The 21,914-nt window shown below is 41.4% G+C and overlaps 2 protein-coding genes across 9 annotated transcripts in view; both read left to right on the top strand.

Moving 5' to 3' along the window:
• The window catches only part of LOC100117683 (putative fatty acyl-CoA reductase CG5065), a 35,352-nt gene extending 30,189 nt beyond the window's left edge, over positions 1–5,163 (top strand). For all 5 annotated transcript variants that reach the window (XM_016990064.3, XM_016990062.3, XM_016990065.3 and 2 more), the window contains exon 6: positions 11–5,163. In XM_016990064.3, coding sequence (XP_016845553.1) covers positions 11–152 — 142 coding nt within the window. In that variant the 3' untranslated portion in view covers positions 153–5,163. The remainder of the gene's footprint in view (positions 1–10) is intronic.
• Positions 5,164–8,268: 3,105 nt separating this feature from the next.
• On the top strand, positions 8,269–20,872 carry LOC100678630 (protein jim lovell). 4 transcript variants are annotated; one of them, XM_031921043.2, is made up of 8 exons: positions 8,269–8,470; positions 9,453–9,622; positions 9,964–10,225; positions 10,316–10,402; positions 17,782–18,092; positions 18,168–18,515; positions 18,611–19,070; positions 19,142–20,872. In XM_031921043.2, exons 2-8 carry the CDS (start codon positions 9,461–9,463, stop codon positions 19,411–19,413), a joined length of 1,902 nt encoding a protein of 633 aa, XP_031776903.1. In that variant the 5' UTR covers positions 8,269–8,470; positions 9,453–9,460; the 3' UTR covers positions 19,414–20,872. The 4 variants fall into 4 exon arrangements, with proteins under 4 accessions (XP_031776903.1, XP_031776900.1, XP_031776901.1 ...); XM_031921040.2 differs by lacking the exons at positions 8,269–8,470; positions 9,453–9,622; positions 9,964–10,225; positions 10,316–10,402 and adding exons at positions 12,776–13,445; positions 16,853–16,940; positions 17,027–17,611; XM_031921041.2 differs by lacking the exons at positions 8,269–8,470; positions 9,453–9,622; positions 9,964–10,225; positions 10,316–10,402 and adding exons at positions 14,380–14,686; positions 16,853–16,940; positions 17,027–17,611.
• Positions 20,873–21,914: the final 1,042 nt, after the last annotated feature.

Below are 21,914 nucleotides of genomic sequence, written 5' to 3'. Positions count from 1 at the left end.
CTTTGCTCAGATTGTACTGGCTGCACAAAGCGGTCCAGGTGGGCACGGTGCTGCTCGTAATGCGGCTCCTGCTGTCGCATAGCACCTGGGCCCGAGGGGCCTGGTTCTCCCTCCTGTCGTTTGTGCTGCGCATGTGCCGCATGATTGTTTGACGACTCAGCAGTAGCGCGAGGCCGATCAAGGCGCCGCATAAGATCACCACCATAATTAACAACAGCAACCACATCAGCAACAGCAGCAGCGATAACTTCGAGCGGAAGACTATTATTAACAATAATCAACTGAACTCGGCTAGGAAGATAGAGCTGAAGATGCGCCTCCAGGTAGCAGCACCTCATCACAGCAGCAGCTTACGCGGTTTTGTACCCATACCTGACCTCAAGTTCTTGCTCACGTTCGTTCTGATGGCGACTTGAGCCGTGCCACCGCTGTTGACTCTCTGAACTTCGATACGACAAACGAGACCCTCACGCAACACTACTTTACAACAGTATATAAACAAATGCAGGCCAATGGAGAGGATGTCGGCTACACAGCGCCGGCCGTTTACGTAGATCGAGTCGAGAGTCGATTCAGAGCGAAGGGAAAAAATAAAAAGTATATAAAACGACAAAAAAATAATCATGGAATTGGATCTTGGTCTTTTTACCGCGGGACGACGAAGGAGCGTCTTACTGTGTAATAGTGAAGTATAAACGAAGGAATAACCGTATATGATAAATAGAGCACGCGCGCACGGGGGAAGAGAATTCTTATATGAGGCCGCGAGTTATTTAAGGTAACGGCTGATGAAAAAAAAAGTAAAGTATAACAAATAAGAAAATCGTACTACCCCGAGTGTGGTAAAACAAGTAGCTTCCAGTACCAAAAACACATAAATAAAAACGACAAAAAAAGAAGTATGCTTAAACAGATTTAACAAAAAGATAAATAATATAAAATAAAATCGACAAGCTTCGTAGTGCATTTTTTGTAGCGTGTCGACGTTATAAACAAAGAATTATAATGAGAAGTAAACAAAACAAAGAAAAAAACACACGAGGATATGAGTATCGCGCGTGCACTAGCGCGCGATGCGCAACTGATATTATAAGCGTTCGTTTTTAAAGCGCCGACGAAAATTTTCGAGAGGAGTGTGAACGAAGCCGAGAGCGAGAGAGCGAAAGAGAGCGAGAAAGTGTGTGTGTGAGAGAGAGAGAGAGGGAGAGAGAGAGAGAGAGAGAGAGAGAGAGCGAGTTATAAAAAGTTATTGATATTATATAATAAATTCAGAAAGAAGCCAGATTTTATGCTTCCGACACACATTTGTGAACGCGCCGCGCCACCACGCATTCGAACAAAAAAAGAGACACGTTGTAACATGCAGAACACGTACACGCGCATATACTTATTCCCGCTCGTCATTCTCCTCGAAGTCGATGAACAAGTTTAATAACGAGATATACATACCAGTGAAATATACTTATACAACAATACCATACGTTGCACCGGGTCAATTTTTTATAATGACGCTTGTAAAACGCGCGAGACGATGAAGACCGCGTGAAACACGCATCAACAATCACACACGAGATAACAAAAAATAATAATAATAATAAAAAGTAAAGAGAGCGAGCGGAAGAGCGAGAGAGAAAGAGATAAATAATAAAAACATATTTAATAAAGCGCACGCACGACGCGACGGTTCATAAAAAAGCGTCGTGCTCCCTCGGGTATTGTCGGTATCTGACATTCTTCTTATACTTTTACGCCGTGACGTAAGATACCTAGACGGATATTTTTTGCTACGTCCAATTTAGTAAAGATAAATAAAAATAAAAAACGAGAGAGAGAGAGAGAGAGAGAGAGAGAGAGAGAGAGAGAGAGAGAGAGAGAGAGAGATAGTAGAACAAAAATAATAATAACAAAGTATCGAGGTTGTTTGATCGTTGTCGTGCGCGCTTAGTATGTTTAAGAGAAGGTTTATTATATGAGAGAGAGAGAGTTTTTTGTCCAGGGCTTATCGCGCTGTAGTAGATAAATCGCGTTTTTTCGCAGCGTCACGCCCGATGTGTCTCATCGGTGTAGGCAGACGAGCGTGTATCGATTAAATTTTTAGATGTACATTTATTGAAAGAAAATATGCGAAAACTGGGTGACACACACGGTGTTGATTTTGGGAATTGCAACGAGATCTCGCGATCTCCTTGTATACTTTTTTCGTCGTTCTTTTGGAACGAAGATAATTCAAGCTCTATGTTGAATAGCCACGTTAGCTCCTTTCGCGACGGTCGTTCATGACCATTTTCTTCAATTCTGAGATGAAAGGGCGAACAAACTCGTGAAGCACAACACGCGTCTAGAGCAAAAATTTTTAGGACAATTTTCTCGATCTAAACCAGGCTTATGATACTTTTGTTTGTCGCTTTCAGTCGATGTAATTATTAGTATTTAATAAAGGCGTTAATACTAGTTCATTGACTTAACACATGGAACTTTATTAACGTGGACGACGCGGCAGCGATCGAGTTAACGTGACTTTTCGACCGGCCAATTGTTGTATTAAGTCGAGCTAATATACGCAGCAACACACACTTTTAAACAAAACGGCGCTCGGAGTAATTAATTCGATCTGCGCTTACAATTGCAGGTGCGAGTGTACCGCACGGGAAGTAACAAAATAATAAAGTATAAACATAAAAGTTTAGCGCAGCAAAAGTTATTAAACAAAGTATAAGAGATGGAAGCGGAATAATAATAATAAAAGCAGAAGCTATATCGCATACCTCGACCGAGAGTGAGGAAGACGTATATATTGTAATAATATTGTTGTTTGATTTTCATCGCAAAATACCTCTATGTATCTTACAGAACGCTATTATTATATTGCCGGAAATGTTATTGAACGTCACCCTCATTGCGTATACCCAGGCATGCATATTACACACATACACTTCATCGTTCATTCATCGCTTATCAATTTTGAAGACATTGGCAACTCGGCATAATAGTTACTACATACGTTGATATCGTGCGCGTCTTCGAGCGACCGTCCGCGTATACCCGCCCCCGATACCCTAAACAAATTTCTTTGTGTAATTGTACTAAGCTGCAGCGATTGATCTTATTATAAGTATATGAAAAAAAAAAACAACAAATGTAAACCGCAGCGGAGTCTCGCTCTCGTATTATTTGAAGAATAAAGAAAAAATGACGATTTAAGTATAAAAAGAAGTAAAGCGAGAAGTAAAAAAAAAGAAAATACTAGAAAGGTTAGATAAAATTGTGTAAATAATATATAAAGTAAAGTGACACCGATTATTAACTCGCGAGTTATTTAAAAAATAAAACGAATGTCATCGAGAATCTCACAATACTTGAGACACGACATACAATTGGCTCGATTATACTTGAGCGTGAAAGTGCGAGAGAGAGAGAGAGAGAGAGAGAGAGAGAGAGAGAGAGAGAGAGAGAGAGAGAGAGCGAGAAAGAGAGTTTTCTGCCTGATAAAAAGCCAGGGATCGACACGTCTAAATATTTCGGCCAATAATATATGATTTCCTTCGGTTATATTACATGCTATATATATATATAGTATGATATTGTTCGCGCTTGTAAATAATAGTTATTTAAGACTTGTATAACTTAACGTCATCAGCAGATTATAATGGTAGCACTATACTCTATAAGTTTGAAAGTCGTACGAAAAACTAATGACCATAAACAAGTTTGTACAAAATATTCAGATTTCCTAGTGACTAAGGATATTATATTGCATAGAGAGAGACTGCTAAAACGATTTTGTCACCTTTGCACAGTCATATTGATTATATTTCGTGAGCGTCCAAATAGATGTATTCGTAAAACTCTGCCAAATTACGGCGATATTATGAAGTCGTTGAATATATTTAGCATCTCTTTTATAATTTTTTAGTTCACCGTATACTACGTTGTGTGCGTACAATTATTTCATAATTTATATATATTACTATTGATATCGCATATAGCGTTAAGCTTATCATAGACTACGTTTGTATATAGGATGATTTTTGTATCGAGGTGACAAGTGTCCGGCTTTATATTATTATTATTATTATTATACAGATCCATGTTGCTTCATGTTTCGTTCTATTTATATTCTATTTATTCTATACTATGACTACAATTATACACGAACCGCTGAGTCAAGTAGAGCAAAAACGAAAGGGTCTTAAAACATTATTATTCGGCTGCAATTATATAAGTTGAAGAAAAAGGCGACGCTCGCCAAAACGAAAAATATTTAGACGCGTCCAGCTCTGCCTCTGTAATTTAGTTTTTCCTCCGGCGACTCACCAGGCGGATAACTTAACTAGAAAGACAGAAAGAGAGATCGAGTGCGTTCGTCATTCCAGTTTTCATCGCCGCGTGGCACGTGCGTGGTCCAGGACAGAAAATTAATAAAACGAAAATAAGAGAACACAAAAGTGAAGGATAAAGAAAGAAAAAAAGACTTTGCCTCGCTGCAGCAGCTCGTTTTCGCGAGACGAGCGATGGAGAGAGTTTAGAGAAGATTTTCGAGTGCGTCGCGACGTATGTATTCCGTATAATTATTATGTGACTTGGCGACGATAATGATATAATGATATTATTATTATTATTGTGCGCGCGGTTTTCCGAGTAACGAGGGGGAGAGAGAGGGCCGAAGCTCGTGCATTATAGCTTCGCAAAATATTATTATACGAATAAAGAAACGGAAACGTAAAAAGCTTCGATCACGCGCGAGAACAAAAAAATTATTATCATTATTATAATATATATATATATATATATATATATTACGATAAAGGGCTTGTGTTATATATTATATATTACGGCGTTTTTATCTTACGATGAACCTTTGTATACTTTCGTGCGAAATTCACGTTTTATTTTTCAATTGATGATGATCATATACCTATTTGTATTATACAAAGCATACTGTAATTATGTACGAGCATATATAATTATTCTATGATGTCGTATAGAGTTTTTCCTTTACGATATATTTTAAAAATGCGAGAGTATAAGTGAGAAAGAGAGAAAGAAAGAAAGAGAGAGAGAGAGAGAGAGAGAGAGAGAGCAGAGGGAATTTTATTTATGTGTATGTGTATTTATTGATTGTGAACCATTACGTATATATGAATAAAGGTTACAGACTAAAAATGCAAGTATACATGATTTTTCCCAGCTGTGCTTGCGCGAGAGTTCGTACATCACTGCTTCGGCCATCGCATGATTTATCTCCGTATAATATATATTATAACATATATTATACGGAGTATAATATACATTATAGTATACAATTTACTCTTCCGACGTAAATAAGTATAAATATGTGATTTCGTTTGTAATCGCCGATGTTTTCAAATCCAGATGCTCGAGTGAAGTGTGTAACAAACGAAACTGAAACTCTATCGTTATACATTATATGCATATAGTATGGTTTTCCTTCGATTTATAATTATAATTCAATATATACACACTCGCAATAACGGTATGAGTGCGTTTTTTAGATAAATCTATTAATATATATTTGTTGATTTTTCCTATCCTATACTGGACTGTATGTGAAACGAAAACAGAAAATAACAAATACTAACTTATGATAAACAATGAGAGTTTAGGCTTTGCGTCGCACGGGTCTTCCGCAAAGTTGCTTTATTCCGATGCTCGATCGATGGGAAAAACCGCGCGCCTCTTATTCTCCTGCATTTACATAAAAAAAGAGGCACGACCGAGAAGCCATTGTCTGCTCTGGAGAAAAACCGATTTCCCATACACTTTCGAGACGCGAAAGAGAGAACAATATATTAAAAAAAAAGAAAACAAGGAAGAAAAAGCAAACCACAGGCTTGAGTCCATATCCTGCGATTCGATGAACAAAAATAAAAAGACTTTTGGCCTTTCGACACGTACACATTGAGAGAGAGAGTGAGAGAGAGAGAGAGAGAGAGAGAGAGAGAGAGAGAGAGATTCGTCTTCTTTATATTATAAAACGAATAGATGCCAAGTAGCTTAAAGCGAGCAAATTTTGTAGTTTACGTTTACCCGCGTGTGTTTAAACAATAAGGAAAAGTTATGATAATAAAAGGAAACAGCAAAAAAATTGACTTTATTAAAAAAAGGCTTGCACAGCATTTCGCAAAGAGAAAAAGGAAGAAGAGCGAGAGATTTTGAGCGAAAGAGAGAAAGAGAGAAAGAGAGAGGAAGGGAATTGGTGATGTGTATAATTTGTGCCACTCGTTGCATGTGCCTTTAAGATGAACAAAAGCCGCAAAACCATTCGATTACGATTTTTATTCTTCCTTCAGCTTTTTTATTATTTGTAATTATATTATTATTATAGGAAAATATATACGAGAAACAAAAGGGGAAATGAGAATCTTGTCAGACGTGCATGTTTTTAATTTAAAACGAGTAGTAGTCGGCTGTTTCTAACCTCACATCCAATTATGCACCTCTTTTCCTTGACGTATGACCCTTTTACGAAAAATACTTTACGATTTGTCGTTCAACGCTGCCAAGAACACATAGAGAAAGAGAGAGAGGGTTAGAATATAGATGAAAAATGTAATTAACGAGATAAAAGTATAGGTATACGCGCAAGGATTTAAATGAGTTATTGCATTAAAAGACTTTGGAAAATAAAGCGAATATATGGGTGATCGTATACGCGCGCGCGCGCGTGTGTGTGTGTGAGCGTGCGCGATGAGAGAAAGAGAAACAATAAAAGAAAGTGAAACGGTATTAGCGCTATTACGAAGGTCACCAGCTAGTCTCGCCTGTAAAACTTACCCGGTCACACATGATGCATACAGCAAAATAATATTTGATATCATTAATTTAATTATCAACATTATACTGTATACACGATTATACACGAGATGCATTAAAAAAGAGAACAGAAAAGATGAAAATAAACTGGCTCATTCACTTACAAAACTCCTCACGACGGACGCACTGCTGCAATAGAACAAAATCACACCAAAGCGCGGTAAAAAAAAGTCGCGGAAAACATCTGCCGACACACACAGCTTCGGAAGCCATACACGTGAGTTTTAGCTTCGCGTGATTTTGACGCGTGCGAGAAAGCATGTACACCGGTGTATAAGTTCTTGGTCGCATCGGGAATAAACTATTATACAATGTATAGTATTATTCGCCTCTTTTCTTCAATCTTATGATAGGCTAGTATTGTCCAGCAGTGCAAGTACGAGATGAATTCGTTTATTTGTTATTACAGGTATACTACACACTTCGTTTTATTTAATTTTAAGGAAAATTTTGTTACATGAGAAAGCTATTCTGATTTTTGTCGCATTAACCTTTTTCTAAATATACATAAAAGAGTTTATTATTATTATGTAATGTTATTGTTTGCGTTTTACATTTTGTAGTTTAATATTAAATGCCAATTTCTGTACAATTTATCTTATTTGTTGTTATTTTTGTTTTTACATCACACTCCTCGACCTAACGCTTTACTTTGATTAATAATTAATAATTTTATTTATATACAATACATATCTATTTAGTACTGCGCCATAATGCGGATTGCAAAGTAAGTATGATAAGAAATTTACCGTGTATTATTCAGTTATATTATAAGGAATTATAAATATTTATAGGTATAGGTACACATGCATCGAATCTAAGTTATGGTAATCACCAATTATCATAATAGAATAGGAACATGCAAACAGTTATTAGGTGACTCTCTATATAACTAGTATAAGTGACATTTCATGTTTAGTACACGCCCACCACGCCCACTGAGCCGAGCCATTACGGCCTCACAAACATAAAAAAATTCGGTGCCAAAAGATGAAAAAGCCGTGTCACCAATCAACGGCACCACTTATAGATCGTACACCTATACGACGACTTTATTCAATTACTATCGCACACTCGCAACGTTCAATTAACGGCCCACTGCGTCATAAAAATATCACCTCAAACCGCACTTGCACGAGTTCATTCCATTCATACAGTAATCCACGGCTATTATCGTCCTCAAAAAAAAGAGTCGCATAAAAAATGCACACGCGCAGTGCAGCGTGCTCGATATAATAAAGCCTAATATAATAAAGTTACCCGAAATGCCCGGGTACCATTTATCGATCGCTGCGCTCAGCTACTCGACAACCGGGCCATCATAACGTCAGCTCTGTCGGTGCTGCGAAAGGAAAACAGTCACACGCGCTCCTCGTTGCCTTGGCTACTATACAGGTATAGTAGAGTGTACGTGCATGTGTGTGCGTACATAACAGTAGTGCGCAGTGCCGGATGCGCCGTGGCGCTGCAGACGCCGCTGCGACTTGGCCATTTTAAGCCATTTGCCATCAGTTGGAGCCCACGCGAACTGTTGCACGGATCCCCAGATTGTTCTAGAAGTGGAAGAACCTAGGAGTGTCCGTAAGAGGTCTTCGTGGCCTTTTTCGTGTGTTATTAGGAGAATCGGTTGAAAATCGTAAGTAAATACGTTGCCAAGGTCGTTCGTTAGAGTTGTGTGCCTGGTGTGTGCGTCGAGCTGAGAGACTGCTTGCGTTTTGATGCGTTTGATTTTGTGTTTAAAGAATTGGAGTATTTTTAAAATAGCTTGCAATTGATGAATGCGTTATCTGTGGGCATTAAGAGATAAGTGACGATTTTTATAGAACAAGCATGTACCTACACGAGATAAATTTTTATGCGGACAAGAAAGCGTCGGTTATATTGGATTACTGCCGGTCACGTTACGTTGCACATCATGACAGCAATTTTCACGCACGTATATTTGCCACGAGATTTGAATATTTGATTCTTTAGAAAATTATTAAAACTTACTGATATATTTTTTTTTAAATAAAGTTGAAAAATTATAAATTAATTAATTTTTTTAATTGTCGGATAACAAAAATAGCAGCTTGAGTGGATATTGTGTTAATGCCATCTGTCCTGACGCTTCTCGGATCTCGAATTAAAACGGTAAAGCTTTTCTCGGAAGAGTGCAATAAACTGCAGGTCAAGCCATTAGAATTTAGGACCTTTTCTGCTTGGTCTGTAGTATAGTACGGTTATAGTCTCTCGAGGGCTTTCTTTTGATTTTGCATCTGCAATATCCAAGTTTCCTTCATTATTTATTCTTTCTTGCTTTATGATTAGGGCTAACATGATCAATTGTCATATTATATTAAAATGGCACTAATTTTTGATAAATCTATTATAGTCTTGTGTAATTGAAAATTTGCAAGTATGTCTATTTCAAAAAATGAATTTTTTATTCATAAAATATAAATTAGTAAGTAGATCTGATCGCGAATTAAGCGAGGTTGACAATCGTACGCGCGTGATCGAACATTATTTTTAAACTCGTGCGCGTAAAGTCTGATTTGGCGCGAAACACGAAATAGTCATTTAATATACGGAGACAATAAATATTGTTTTTGATTATCTATTTAATTTGAATGCAGATAACAAGATGTCGACGGCAAGGAAATCCATAAAAACGTCGAGATCATATTACCCTACGGACGATGATGTAGAACATATTATAACACCTGTAGATATAAAAACAGAAATTTTTGACGACGTACCGACACACGCGCCACCTATGGTACCACGAATGATTGATGATCCAGAGGTAGGTGTAATTTGCAATAAACAAAAAGTAGTTCTTTGCAAAAATCTGCATAAGGTTTTTTCGGTATTTTTAAATTGTTACTGTTTTTAGAACTTTTTTCATAATTTTAATGTTTTACTGTATTAGTTTATGAAAACCCATAATTTCCTTTTGCTTCGCAAATCTGATACCCACTTTCTTAGCTCCGTTATAATTGCGATTATCATTAAGTTGAACAGGAATTAAGCTTCTCCAATGAATATATTTGTACAGCTTCAGTTCAAAAAATTTACACAATTAAAGCTTAACGCAAGCGTCCGAAAAATATATTCAAGGTTCCTCATTCATATTTTCTTTCGCAGATAGTAATATCAAACAAGGGCGGTCCGAAATTAATACACAAGGGCTATATGTATACTTTGCACAAGAGACAGCCAAACAGTATCCGCTGGCGATGCGTCTTGCGATCGCACCAGTGCCGCGGCAGTCTCATTACAAATCGCGAATGCAAAAAGCCTTACGTCAGAATGTGCCACAGTCATCATCCTGATTATGCAGCTGCCGAGGTAGCCAGGCAAAAGTGCAAGGCTTTCGGAGAGCCGCTTTCGCAGTTTTTTAACCCAGGTTAAGACTTGTAAATTAACTAATTGTTCAAGATCAATTAATTATTCTATGATATAGTATTTTATAATAATACAAATGCGCAAATTTCAGATGGAACGCTTATTACCCCGCCAGTCAATAAACCTTCGACAAACACTCCAAAGTATACCAAAACAATAGTTAACGACTTAACAATTGGTAAGTTTTTCTATCAACATTATATTGAAATGATTTGTCTCAATGTTGAAACTTTAATAATTAATTGATTTAGTATAATTGTAAGTAAAATGAAGTCTTTTTATGCCCATAGTGATTTAATTAGCATTAGGATTATTTATTATCTAAAAGGTATTTACAGAATACAATGCATAAAAATAAAATGCATGCTGAAAATATTTAATTTTAATACGTTGATATTAGAAAGTGCTAAAAATCGCTCAGTACTGATTTATTAAGCACATTATTTAAGGTACAATCAATACTTTACCATGCGATGTTATAATATTTTAGAGAAATGTATGTCATCACTATCGCCTGGCTGACCAGCTCTCGGACACATTTAGCTCTCTAATTCGCTAGCCATACAAACCACCGAACCCTAGTATAATGATTGCATCATATTAAAAATATTCGATATTATTCATTCGATCATTAAAAAAAAAGCTCAACGAGCCTCCGAACCTAAAGAAGACTCATCCGTCCACTCATACACACCGCCCCCCAAAAAAATCGTGCCATATCTCGATCGGAAATCGGAAATACCACGCATGCACACAAAGGCTCCGCTCCGCACATTGTCCCAACCGTCCTCGACGGTTCTCCGCCGCCATCGGGCTCTCATCGCAAGCAGCCACACGTGTACATGTATATACAGTCTAGCCAGCACTCACATATATAATAAAACGGGCCGTGCGCGCGAACGCGGCAACCGATCCCTCTCGCGCGCACGCACAATGCCGCATCAGGCGCCTGCGCCGGCAGCTGCCGGGCCGATCGATGGGGCCGCGCGCTCGGCCAGTACGTCGATCGAGCGAGCCTCCCCATATAGATATAGATATATATATATATATATATATATATATATATATATATATATATGTGTGTGTGAGTGTGTGTGTGTGTACACTTATGTGTATAAGCTGCTTTTCTTTCGACCTCGGCATGTGCGTGTGTATGTGTGGCTTAGTCGCGTGTGTATACCTATACGAGATAAAGGAGAACCGGAGGAGGAGGGTGCGCGATCCGGCCGCCGGGGTTGCTCTCGCTCTCTCGGGGGGTGCGAGGGGTGAATGTAGGGTGATGCCGAGTAGACCGTGTGGTGTATATAGTATACATGTATATATAACGTAAGACGCAATATCCGCGCCGTGCTGGTGGGGGGATGCTTTTGATATAGACTCGCCGTTGTGGACTCGATTTTTTGAGGATCGAATGCGTTGCTTGTATTTTTATCTTGAAAACGAGGCGAGTGATTTTACCATACAACGCACATTTAAGATTCCGTACATTGTCTGCGGCATTCGCCGTTATCGAAGGAAATTCGGTAATCGCGTGGCATAATCGAAGTGTATACTCGCGCGTTATCAAAAAATGTTTTACTGACACTGAAATAAATACAAGGCAGGCTCCTCAACATCAAGATATTGTACAATCGCACGTAAACAGTGTTACCGTTTGCGTCAGACACTCGAGGCTAATTTATTTTCACGTGTACTTAATAGTATAAAAGTAAAGTTGACGAATTTTTTTTTATCGACGAAATGAAATCGACGTCGCGACTTACAGACTCGAAGAGAAACTCTCCAGAAGACATCTGGCCGACAAAAAAGATCCGTCGAGATGCGCGGTGCATGCAGCATGCGAGGGCCATACAAGTCAGAGAGCGAGAGACCAAAGGCCGTCGTGTAACACACGTAACAAAACACAGGGAGCGATTCCGCGCGCATAAAGCGTTTTTATAATGGAAGAACGAGAAAGAGAGCAGAGGAGCATAATGGAGCCAAAATATGCGTGCAGGAAGCGACACTCACACACACACACACACACACACGAGGGACAGAGAGAGAGGGAGAGAGAGAGAGAGAGAGAGAGAGAGAGAGAGAGAGAGCACACACTTGTGAAATCGCGAGAGAATAGGAAGGAATAACGGCGAGGGCCGAGGAGCATGGCGTGCGCCGTCGACGTGAGGGTAAAAAGGATGCGTGTGTATGTATGTATGTTGGGAGCACACCTATATGTGGGACGAGAGAGAGAGAGAGAGAGAGAGAGAGAGAGTCAGCGGGAAGGAGTAGGACAAAGGGGATCTGGTCAAAAAAAGAGGATGAATGGAAGAAAACTGCGTTTCAGCGGAACGTGAATTTTTACGTACATACATAAAATAATATAACGTTCCGATGGAAGATAGAGCAAATTTTTACCATGAGTTTGTTCGAAAAATTTTAAATTCTGAAAATTCAGTTTAAACGAGACAGCCGATTGTGATTCACTCGCCGCGCGCGCGCGTATTTGCACAGTCCGAAAGATAGTATAGACAAAACCTACCTATACACCGCGATCTCCTGCCGAAAAAAGTCTCGCACGAAAAATCGTCGTAAATAAGAAAACCAAAGGCAACGATCACTCCCTCCAACCCCAAGCAGTATACAAGCAAGTAATCCCAACTCTTATTTCTCGCCATCCGTCGCTCTCGGCTGGCCTCATGCAAGTGGCATGTGCGCATCGTCGACGTACATATCGCAGAGCGGGAGAGAGAGAGAGAGAGAGAGAGAGAGAGAGAGAGAGAGAGAGAGAGAGAGAGAGAGAGAGAGAGAGAGAGAGAGAGAGAGAGAGAGAGAGAGAGAGAGAGAGAGAGAGAGAGAGAGAGCAGAGAGAAGGAGAGAGAACCCAGCGGCAGCGTATACAATATACTAGAGCAGCAGCAGCAGCCGACCGGCGGGCGGCTCGAGCCTCTGGCGCACATGCGCGCTTCGCTCGGCGCTCGCTTCGTCGTTGCTGCTTGCGGCTCGGCCGCCACCGATTTCGATTTTAGTCGTGGCCGGGTTCGGCTTGGGGGAAGAAATCGCTCTTTCCTCGCGCGGTATTCTTTCGCATCGAGCTCCCAGCAGACGCGCAGTGCCGTAGTTTTCTACTCCACGCTTTCGCCGCTACAGCCTGTCTACATCGATCGATCGTCGCATAGGAAGCTGACTGTGCCCAGCCGATTTTCCTCTCTCAAGTGGACTGCAGCGCTCAATATCGAAAAGTAAATATCGACGCCGGCTGACTCACGTTATCGCCTACGGATCGCGGTGCTCGATCGTCTTCCGTCAGCCGATTTTTCGCCTCGCGGCGCGGAAAAATCGTTAAAACCGACACCGCACACGAGGTACAAGCGAGAGACAGAGGCGTTGCGCGAGTATGAAAAACGAACGCACGAGGCAGTTCGGCGCGAGTGTATATATACATATATAAAGGAAGTATATAAAGCGAGAGGTCTCAGAGCACGTCGTCTCTTTTGTTCGACCGCGCGCGCGCGAGCGAGGCGGGCAAAAAAAGCGGGCGCTCCAGAGGAGAGGCACACCGAGAGAGTAGTATAGCGTATAGCAGACACCTATAGATCGGCGCGGCTAGTTTCGGCAATAGACGCTATAGGTATACGCAGGGTCGCTCGGCGCTGGCGGACCGGTTAGATTGTCGAGTTCCGCTCTGATCGCGCGTAGAGGCACACAACTGCAATATACACAAACTACTACCGGTCGTGTCCTTCTCTCTCTCTCTCTTACTCGCTCGCATACATACGCGCATCATCATCGTCCATTCCCGAGCGCGCGCGCGAACGAGACGACGAGCATCAGCATCACAGAGAGAGATAGAGAGAGCCCGTGGGTAAATCTGGAGGGACGGATATAGATAGCCGCCGGCGCGCAAACGCGAGGACCGCGCGAGAGAAGAGAGAGAGAGAGAGTCGGGGAAGTGCGGCAGAGGAAGGAACACCTGGTGGAAAATCGATCGCACCCTCGAACGCTCCACTCTCTCACTCGCGCAACGGTTCTCGATTTCCCGGACCGAGCGGCGGAGACGGCGGAGTAGGAGACACCGACGGCGCGTCTACTGCTCTCGCTCTGGCTGTGTGGGTTATTTGAGAGAGAAGGGAGAGAGAGGGGGCACGCGTATACACAGCAGACATAGGGGCAGAGAAGTCTTCCGCGTGTGTGTTATATACATACGAGTCGAGGGAGGGAGAGAGCCTATGCGCGCTCGGAGATCGGTCGATACACACGCGAAAGAGACGCGCGCGCGCGCGTGTTTTATGGACACTCGCTCTTTTTTTTCCGCGAAAATCGCGCCCAGTTTTTTCCCAGTGCGACAGTCCCGGCTGCTGGCCGCAGGTGCATCGCGGCACACACACACACACACACACACACCAAGGATCCCAGTGCGCGAGTGTCTTCCACCGAGTGGAACAAGTACGTGAGTGCAAAGCGCCGGCTGCGCGAACTGGAGGTACATACGCTTGATATTTGCGTGTATAGCTAACAGGCCGCAGTGAGAGTGTGTCATCCGTCTTTCTGCTGCCGGCTGCGCCGCTGATACACTCGCATGTACACCGATATATAATAATACAACGCACACAGGCCCCGCTGATAAGCTCTCTCGGATAAAAGTGGCGTAAACGCGCGCGCGGTAAGGGGACATCGTCGCGCGCGCGTTCGTTCGCTTTGCCGATAACGATTATTCGAGCACGGCGTTATATGTGTGATGCGACTCGGGCTGGCAGATGCGCAAACGCACTTTTTCGCCCTGTGTATATATATATATATATATATATATATATATATATATATACACACACACACGCACACACACACACACACATATACATAATATGGCAGGACGGGATATAAATATAATGGCTGCTGGAGTCTGCGCAGGGTTGCTCCGGACTCGTTGTTGTCGCCCGACGAGGTGTTGAGATTTTTACGTGCTACGTTGCTACGTGGAAAAGTTGTGCGCGGAAAACTCGTGCAGTGCCGAGGAAGTGGGTCATAACGATAACGTCCGCGAAAATTTGTAATGTATAATATAGGATCGGCTTGTGTGTATATTGTTTTTCCTCTCGCTCTCGCAATCGTTCACGCGCGTGTGTACTTGTTGTGTCGCTAATTAACGTCGCGCGCGACCTTTCGGGCACCTTTTCACGCGGTATTTCTCCTTTTTATTATTCGGACTCTAGCCTCTATATCGCCGAACAGAGGTTATTTTCGTCGGAGGGGTACACTGTTTATGTTTGTTTTCGATGGAGTTTATAAGGCCTGTGTAACACTGCGTGTCTCGACGACGCTCCAACGGTTGCATATGCGCGAAATTCGTTGGTTCTTTTATATTTGAGGTTATTTTTGGCCGTATCGGTCCACAAGTGTGCGCGAACTTTTTTGTTTTTCTTCTTTCCGCGCTTTTTTTAAAGAAATCTCCGACCCGATCGTTATAACGATATACTTGGCCACAGCGGCATCAGCGAGCAAATAAAGCTCGTTGCTCCGATTCGGCAAATTAAGAAGCTTGCGTTGTATTTTTGGGACTCGCGTGAGAGATTCGAGTTTTTCAGAGCGACTACTTTGCGGAAAACTTTAATAGTCGCTCGACTCGGCCGCGATAGTGTTGGAGTTATCTGTCTAATTGCGGAAATGGATATGGCGGGGTTACGATAAACAATACTGTGTGTACTATACCTCGGGAATTTTTCTCTCTTTCGTGTGTATTTTTTGCCGCTCTGTACGGCGCCTATTTTCGAGTTCTCGAGAAGCGATCGTTACGTAAGGACGACCGAATACCGATGTATCGACCGTCACGTATTTTCGGTGCCTTCGAAATCTGCATACAACGGAAGCAATTATATTTTTAGCGTGGAATCTGAGATGAGATTCACACGCCGGGACAGCTCCGATCGTCAAAGCGCCGCGTCGAGGAAATATAAAAACCGATACGTTCACGAAATCGGCAAGGCCACACGCGCAGCGACGACGACATCATCGTTCGATCGCAATCCCATTCATTCATCCACAGCGTGAGCGTCTGATCCTCTCGGTCTCGCATCTCACGTACGTACACGCGCACACAGTCCCTCGCACTCGAGAGCGTGTGAATTTCGCCGAGGCACGCGGGGCCAAACCTGGGGAAATTATCGCGATGGTCGTCGTTGCTTTTTATAGAACTCGCGGCAGCCGTGCTGCGAGCGATAGATACATGTGTGCATGTGTGCGTGTGTGCGCGCGTGTGTGCGTATGGGCGGGCAGAAGTATAGCGGGAGAGAGAGACCGGCAACGTCGCGCTCGACGAGCTTTCTGAAAAGATCGGCCGGCGGAAGCCGATAAGCCGCGTTGCCTCGCGGCGCGTTCGGACGATTTCGGAGCGCAACGCGCGAGTCGTCGCGATTCTGGCGTCGCGCTCGAAATGTTTTTTACTTTTTTAACCGCGATGTGTTTTTTTTTTTAAGAATTTTGAGCACGCAAAGGTGACCGTTTTTACTGGTGCGCTGGATCGGTGGCAGTTCATCACTGCTCTTTTTTTAGTTAAAAATCGGAAATTTCATTTGGCCACTGGTTAAATTGGTTACTTTGCATTCGATCGTCCGTTTCTCTGAATTAACCACGTAACCTTTTCTCCTTTTAGACGTTCTCATCCATGTCAAAGCTCTCGAAATCACGCCAAAGCGAATGGTTTAGAGTTCGGCTATGAGTAGAGGCTTAGTAAATTGAAGGTAAAAAAATATCCGAATTCAAACCTTAAAATCTGTTTAAAACGATCAAAAGCTGAACGCTATAAAAAAATTAAAAAATCACGCAGAATTCGAAGAACGAAACGCCGCTAGCGCCATGTCTCTAAAAAGCGGCAACCGGAACCTGGTCTCCACGGACTCGAAGCGCGCAGCCAAGACGATCTCCTGTATGCGAAACGGCAAAATCGCCTTTGGCAACTCATCCAACACCGCGTCTACCTCCCCAACCAAGCCCCACAACACCACTACACCGACCAACAACCCCAGCGACAACGACGAGGACGAGAAGAAGATGACGGCGACTACCCTCACCATGAAACAAGAGCCTGAGGACGAGGACGACTCCTGCTACTACGAGGAGGAGAACCTGATGCAATCACAGCAGCATCAGGCGAGCTCGCACTCGCGCGGCACCTATCCCATGCTGACCAGGGTGAGATCGCACTCGAGGAGCCTTCGAGCCATGGCTAACCCCAGTGCTGTCTGGGCACACTTCGATCTCTGCTCGAACGATCCGCTGAGAGCCCAGTGCAGGATCTGCGGAGCTGTGGTCGTCAGAGGTGGGGCTAATCCCAGACAGTGCGGTACCACTAATCTCCATCGGCACCTCAGGGTGCACCATGGCGGCCGGCTCATCGGCAGGAGATATCACGGTAATTCAGGAACTTTAAGCGCCTTCACACTGATTAATCCCGTTAATTTAGATACAGCTCATAAGATCCAAACGATCGGAGTTTGTACTTGGGCGAAAGACTTCATTTTACTTTACTATAATAACTAGGAGTTTTATTACTTAACTTAACAATTTCTTGCGAACTTTTAGTGATGAGCGAGTTCGGCAAGCGGGAGCACGACCAGCCGCAAGCCGCGAAGGCCCTGCGCCTAGCTACGCAGAATTTGGTGCGTCAGATGCGTCAGATCGCTCCTGCACCGATCGCCCAATCGAGTCCACAACAAACTCAGCAGCAGCAGACCTCGCAGCAACCGACGAAGACACTGGTGTTGAAGACCATACCACTCAAAGTGAAGCAGATCTCGCCGACGGCCATAAAAATGCAGCAGGCGAGACAGAACTTGCAGCCGGGGCAACCAGGAGTACCTCAGTCCATCTCGGCACACCAGCCACCTACTGAGGTGATTAGCTATTTTATGTTTTTAAATTGAATGTGAAATCATATAGTCGTGCTAACGTGAACCTTTGCACTCCAGGTCTGTCTAAGGTGGAACAGTTACCACAGCAACATGCAGCATAGCTTCCCGTCCCTGCTGGACAACGAGCAGTTCGTGGACGTTACTCTTGCCTGCGAGGGTCGCTCTCTCAAGTGCCACAAGATGATCCTTTCCTCGTGCAGTGACTATCTGGCTCAGTTGCTACGTGAAAATCCCTGCCAGCATCCGATCATCCTTATGAAGGATCTGAAATTCTGGGAAGTTGAAGCCCTGGTCAAGTTCATGTACCGGGGCGAGGTCAACGTGACCCACGATAAGCTGCCGCAGCTGCTCAACGCTGCCGAAGCTCTGCAGGTCAAGGGTTTGGCTGGTCCAAGTGGTTCTCAGGTAATTACTCCGAAAGCACTTCAGAAAGATCGGCATTACATTTAGTCTTCTAAAGATTTGAGATGATTGCAACTTTGTTCGTTTTTTTTTTCCAGCATCCAAAACCACCACTATTGATCCCACAAACCAGAAAAATAGTTCCTCAGCAAATAATTACCCGCGTCGCTAACGAAACCAAAGACAACAAGCCATCGACTTCGACTAGCAACAACACACCTAGCAGCACTACAGCTACTACCTCAACTCCGGCACCCAACGTCGCCAGCCCCAAGCGCGGCATAAAGCGTCGCCCTATACCCTCGGAGGTACCAGAAGCTCGTCCGTTTACCAAGATTCGTTTACAACGCCCGGTGTCACCTCAAAGCAAAGGCCAGTCGTCACCAATGGTAAAAGTCGAGCCGCTGGACATACCTCTGAGTCCCGGTGGAGGCATATACGCCGATGAGCATCGGGATGAAGAGGACAGCAGCTCGAATACCCAACAATTTGAGAGTATCATTGGCCTGCATGAAGACGACGATCCTGGCGGGGACATAGAACTCGCCGACGAATTAGGTATGTTAAAATCAATAAATTATCGCTATTTTTAGCACAGGTGAACTAAATTTTATTCACTTTTATTCCAGACCACAACGACGACTCGAACCAATATTCCGAAGATCAGATGGAATTTGTGCCAACGGATTTCCTCGAGCAAGAACAAGATATCACCGACGATCCTGAAGATCAGACGAATTGCGACAGTATACAGCTCACCGACGATGATTCCAAGCACAACAACGAGGAAGAGGAGGAGGAGGAAGAAGAGGACGACGACGACGATGAGGAAGAAGATGAAGGCGAAGAGAAAAGTGAAGAGGAATCGAGACCAGATCGCACAAAGAAAGACAAAACATAATAAGGGGCGTTGATGCGCTCATAGTCGTTGGCATTCTAAATTATATATGTAAAAAATATATTTTTTCCTTTTTTGGAAAGATGTGCGAAGTGAACTGTAGTTTCGCTATAGCGGAAGAGACAAATTACTCAGGAAAAGTATTAAGAGACTTTTTTTACACGAGCTTCTTTACTGAAGCTATTATGTTTTTTTTTTTTTTTTTTTGTTATACGGTTGTATAAATTCGTATGTAAAGATTAAATTTTTACATGTGATATTACAAAACGACATACAGTAATTTTTTATCGCTGATTCCGTTTTTTTGTAGTTAAGTGACGTTTTTTAAGTTTTGTATTCATGATTCGATCGTTTTGAGTAACTGCTGGATAATGATGAAAGTGAATTTTTCGTATGCATTTTCAAGCTTTTGAAATTCCTGAATAAGCGCTTGTATTTCGAATTATTTTTGTTGGCCAAACGTTTGATATTGTGATTTTCTTTATATTATTATTAATATGTGTACATATGAACAAATACGATTAGCATACAGTAATTTACTATTAAGTATGAATCGACATTTGATGAAGATAAATGCCATACTTTACTTTGAGATCTTTGTGTCTACTAGCATTGCCGAAGAATCATTTTAATATTTTATTCTCGACGTCGTTTGTATATGTAGAAAATGAATAATTTGTGAATTATTTAGCTAATAGAAGTATCTGCTAGAGCTGTATGATAGATAATATGATATTATACAAATGCCAAACTCCAGATTTTACAATTTGCTCATAACCAAGCTTATTTGATCAGAGTTGGAAATTTATTTGTATTAACGGAGCGCAAAGATTCTCAGAAGTATGATTTTTTAAACCAGTTTATTTATGAATTAATGTAGCTGTAATCGCGCTTATAATTGAAATAATAAGTACAACGTTAATTTTAGCTGTTAAAAATGCAAGTTTCTTATGATTTTTAAGTTATTATGGCATAATGAGCGATTATGCCATGCATCTTTTAAATAAATTACCAGCTCTGTATTGTATACCTGTGTGCCATTTGTAATGAAGTTTGCTTTAAGTTTAAAATTCTTGCATTTAAAGAGTAAGTTGCCGATAGTTTCAATAATGAATAATGTTCATTGAATGCGATCTACTACAGACCTGTATATTGCAGTGTTACATTTTATACTCTACAAAAACTTGACTATCTATACACATACAGTTCGTGTGTATCGTTCAGAGAACATCTAAGAGAATATATTTCTCTATGTTACAGTACATAGTAACCAAATCTATCTTTAACTTATTATAACAATGAGAGACTATTTAAGAGTCATTTAAAGTTGAGTATGTATGGAAAAATGCTATGTATAAGTATATACTGAATGAATGTTCATAACTTGTAAGTTTGTCAAAAGTTAAGAACATCATCCTGTATGAAACGATGACTTATAAATAAAAAAAAAGTGAAAGTAAAATAACGTTTAGTTTCTTTTTAATCACGAAAAATGATATTTAAAAACTATTACAAAAAAAAACAGAATGAGAATAAGCTTGAAGGAATATTCTTAATATCAGTTTGTAAATAGAGTGATTTAATTATTTTAGGATACTATACGCCACTTCTATCTCCGCGTTACTGCTGCACAATCCAATGAGAATATTTTTTCACGTATAGTTCAAGTCTCGGAACGTTTATTCGAAATATCGACTATTCAACATACATATGGAGCATGAACCGCGTATTTTACTTGCTAAAGGCCTTCGGAAAACGAGACAGCGATAACACTTTTCGATTCTCGGTTTGTTATAAAGTTCAGTTTTCACGAACGACGCTTTAATAAGGCGAAATACGCGTATCTATTCACGATAAATTTGTTTCAAATAAAAAATTGACTGAAATGCCTCGATAATAATCTTATTCGTCATCAGTAAAAACAAAAATCGATGTAATCGCAAAGTATATGCTGAAATATAAAATATTCCTGTAATGTATAGTTATTAGTTAAAATTCTTTTTCCCACAATAATTACATATTTATGACTTTAACAATGTAATATTTTAAACTTGTATTTTTTACTCTTTAAGGAAACGATGAATCTGTGCTATCTTTAAATTGTAAATCAAGGTTGCATTAAAGTCCATCCGTTGAACCTTAAAGAAATACAAAATCTCAGCGGAAAGTTTTCGAGCGATCTCAATCTCATATTTTCAATGCTCAAGTAACCTCGATAGTCCCAAAATTTTTCTGATGAAAACTTAATATATTCAAAATGCAATTTTTTCCTTAAAAACCCTTTATCAATATTATATCAATATAACAATCTAGAAGAAAAACAAAAAGATGCATTTTTCGATCACGTCAAAAAGCCCAACGAAAATCGTCGTACTTTCAATCTTCAATAAAAACTTTTCCAGAAAAAAGTAAGTACACAACATCTATACTCTTCGCAAGTCTGTCAGCAAACTTCGACACCAGCCCGCAACTCACCCATACATCCGCGACTAAGAAACTTGAAA

The sequence above is a fragment of the Nasonia vitripennis genome, chromosome 1 (assembly GCF_009193385.2).
Source record: "Nasonia vitripennis strain AsymCx chromosome 1, Nvit_psr_1.1, whole genome shotgun sequence".
Taxonomy (NCBI): Eukaryota; Metazoa; Arthropoda; class Insecta; order Hymenoptera; family Pteromalidae; genus Nasonia; species Nasonia vitripennis.
This window is presented reverse-complemented; position numbering and strand designations above follow the sequence as displayed.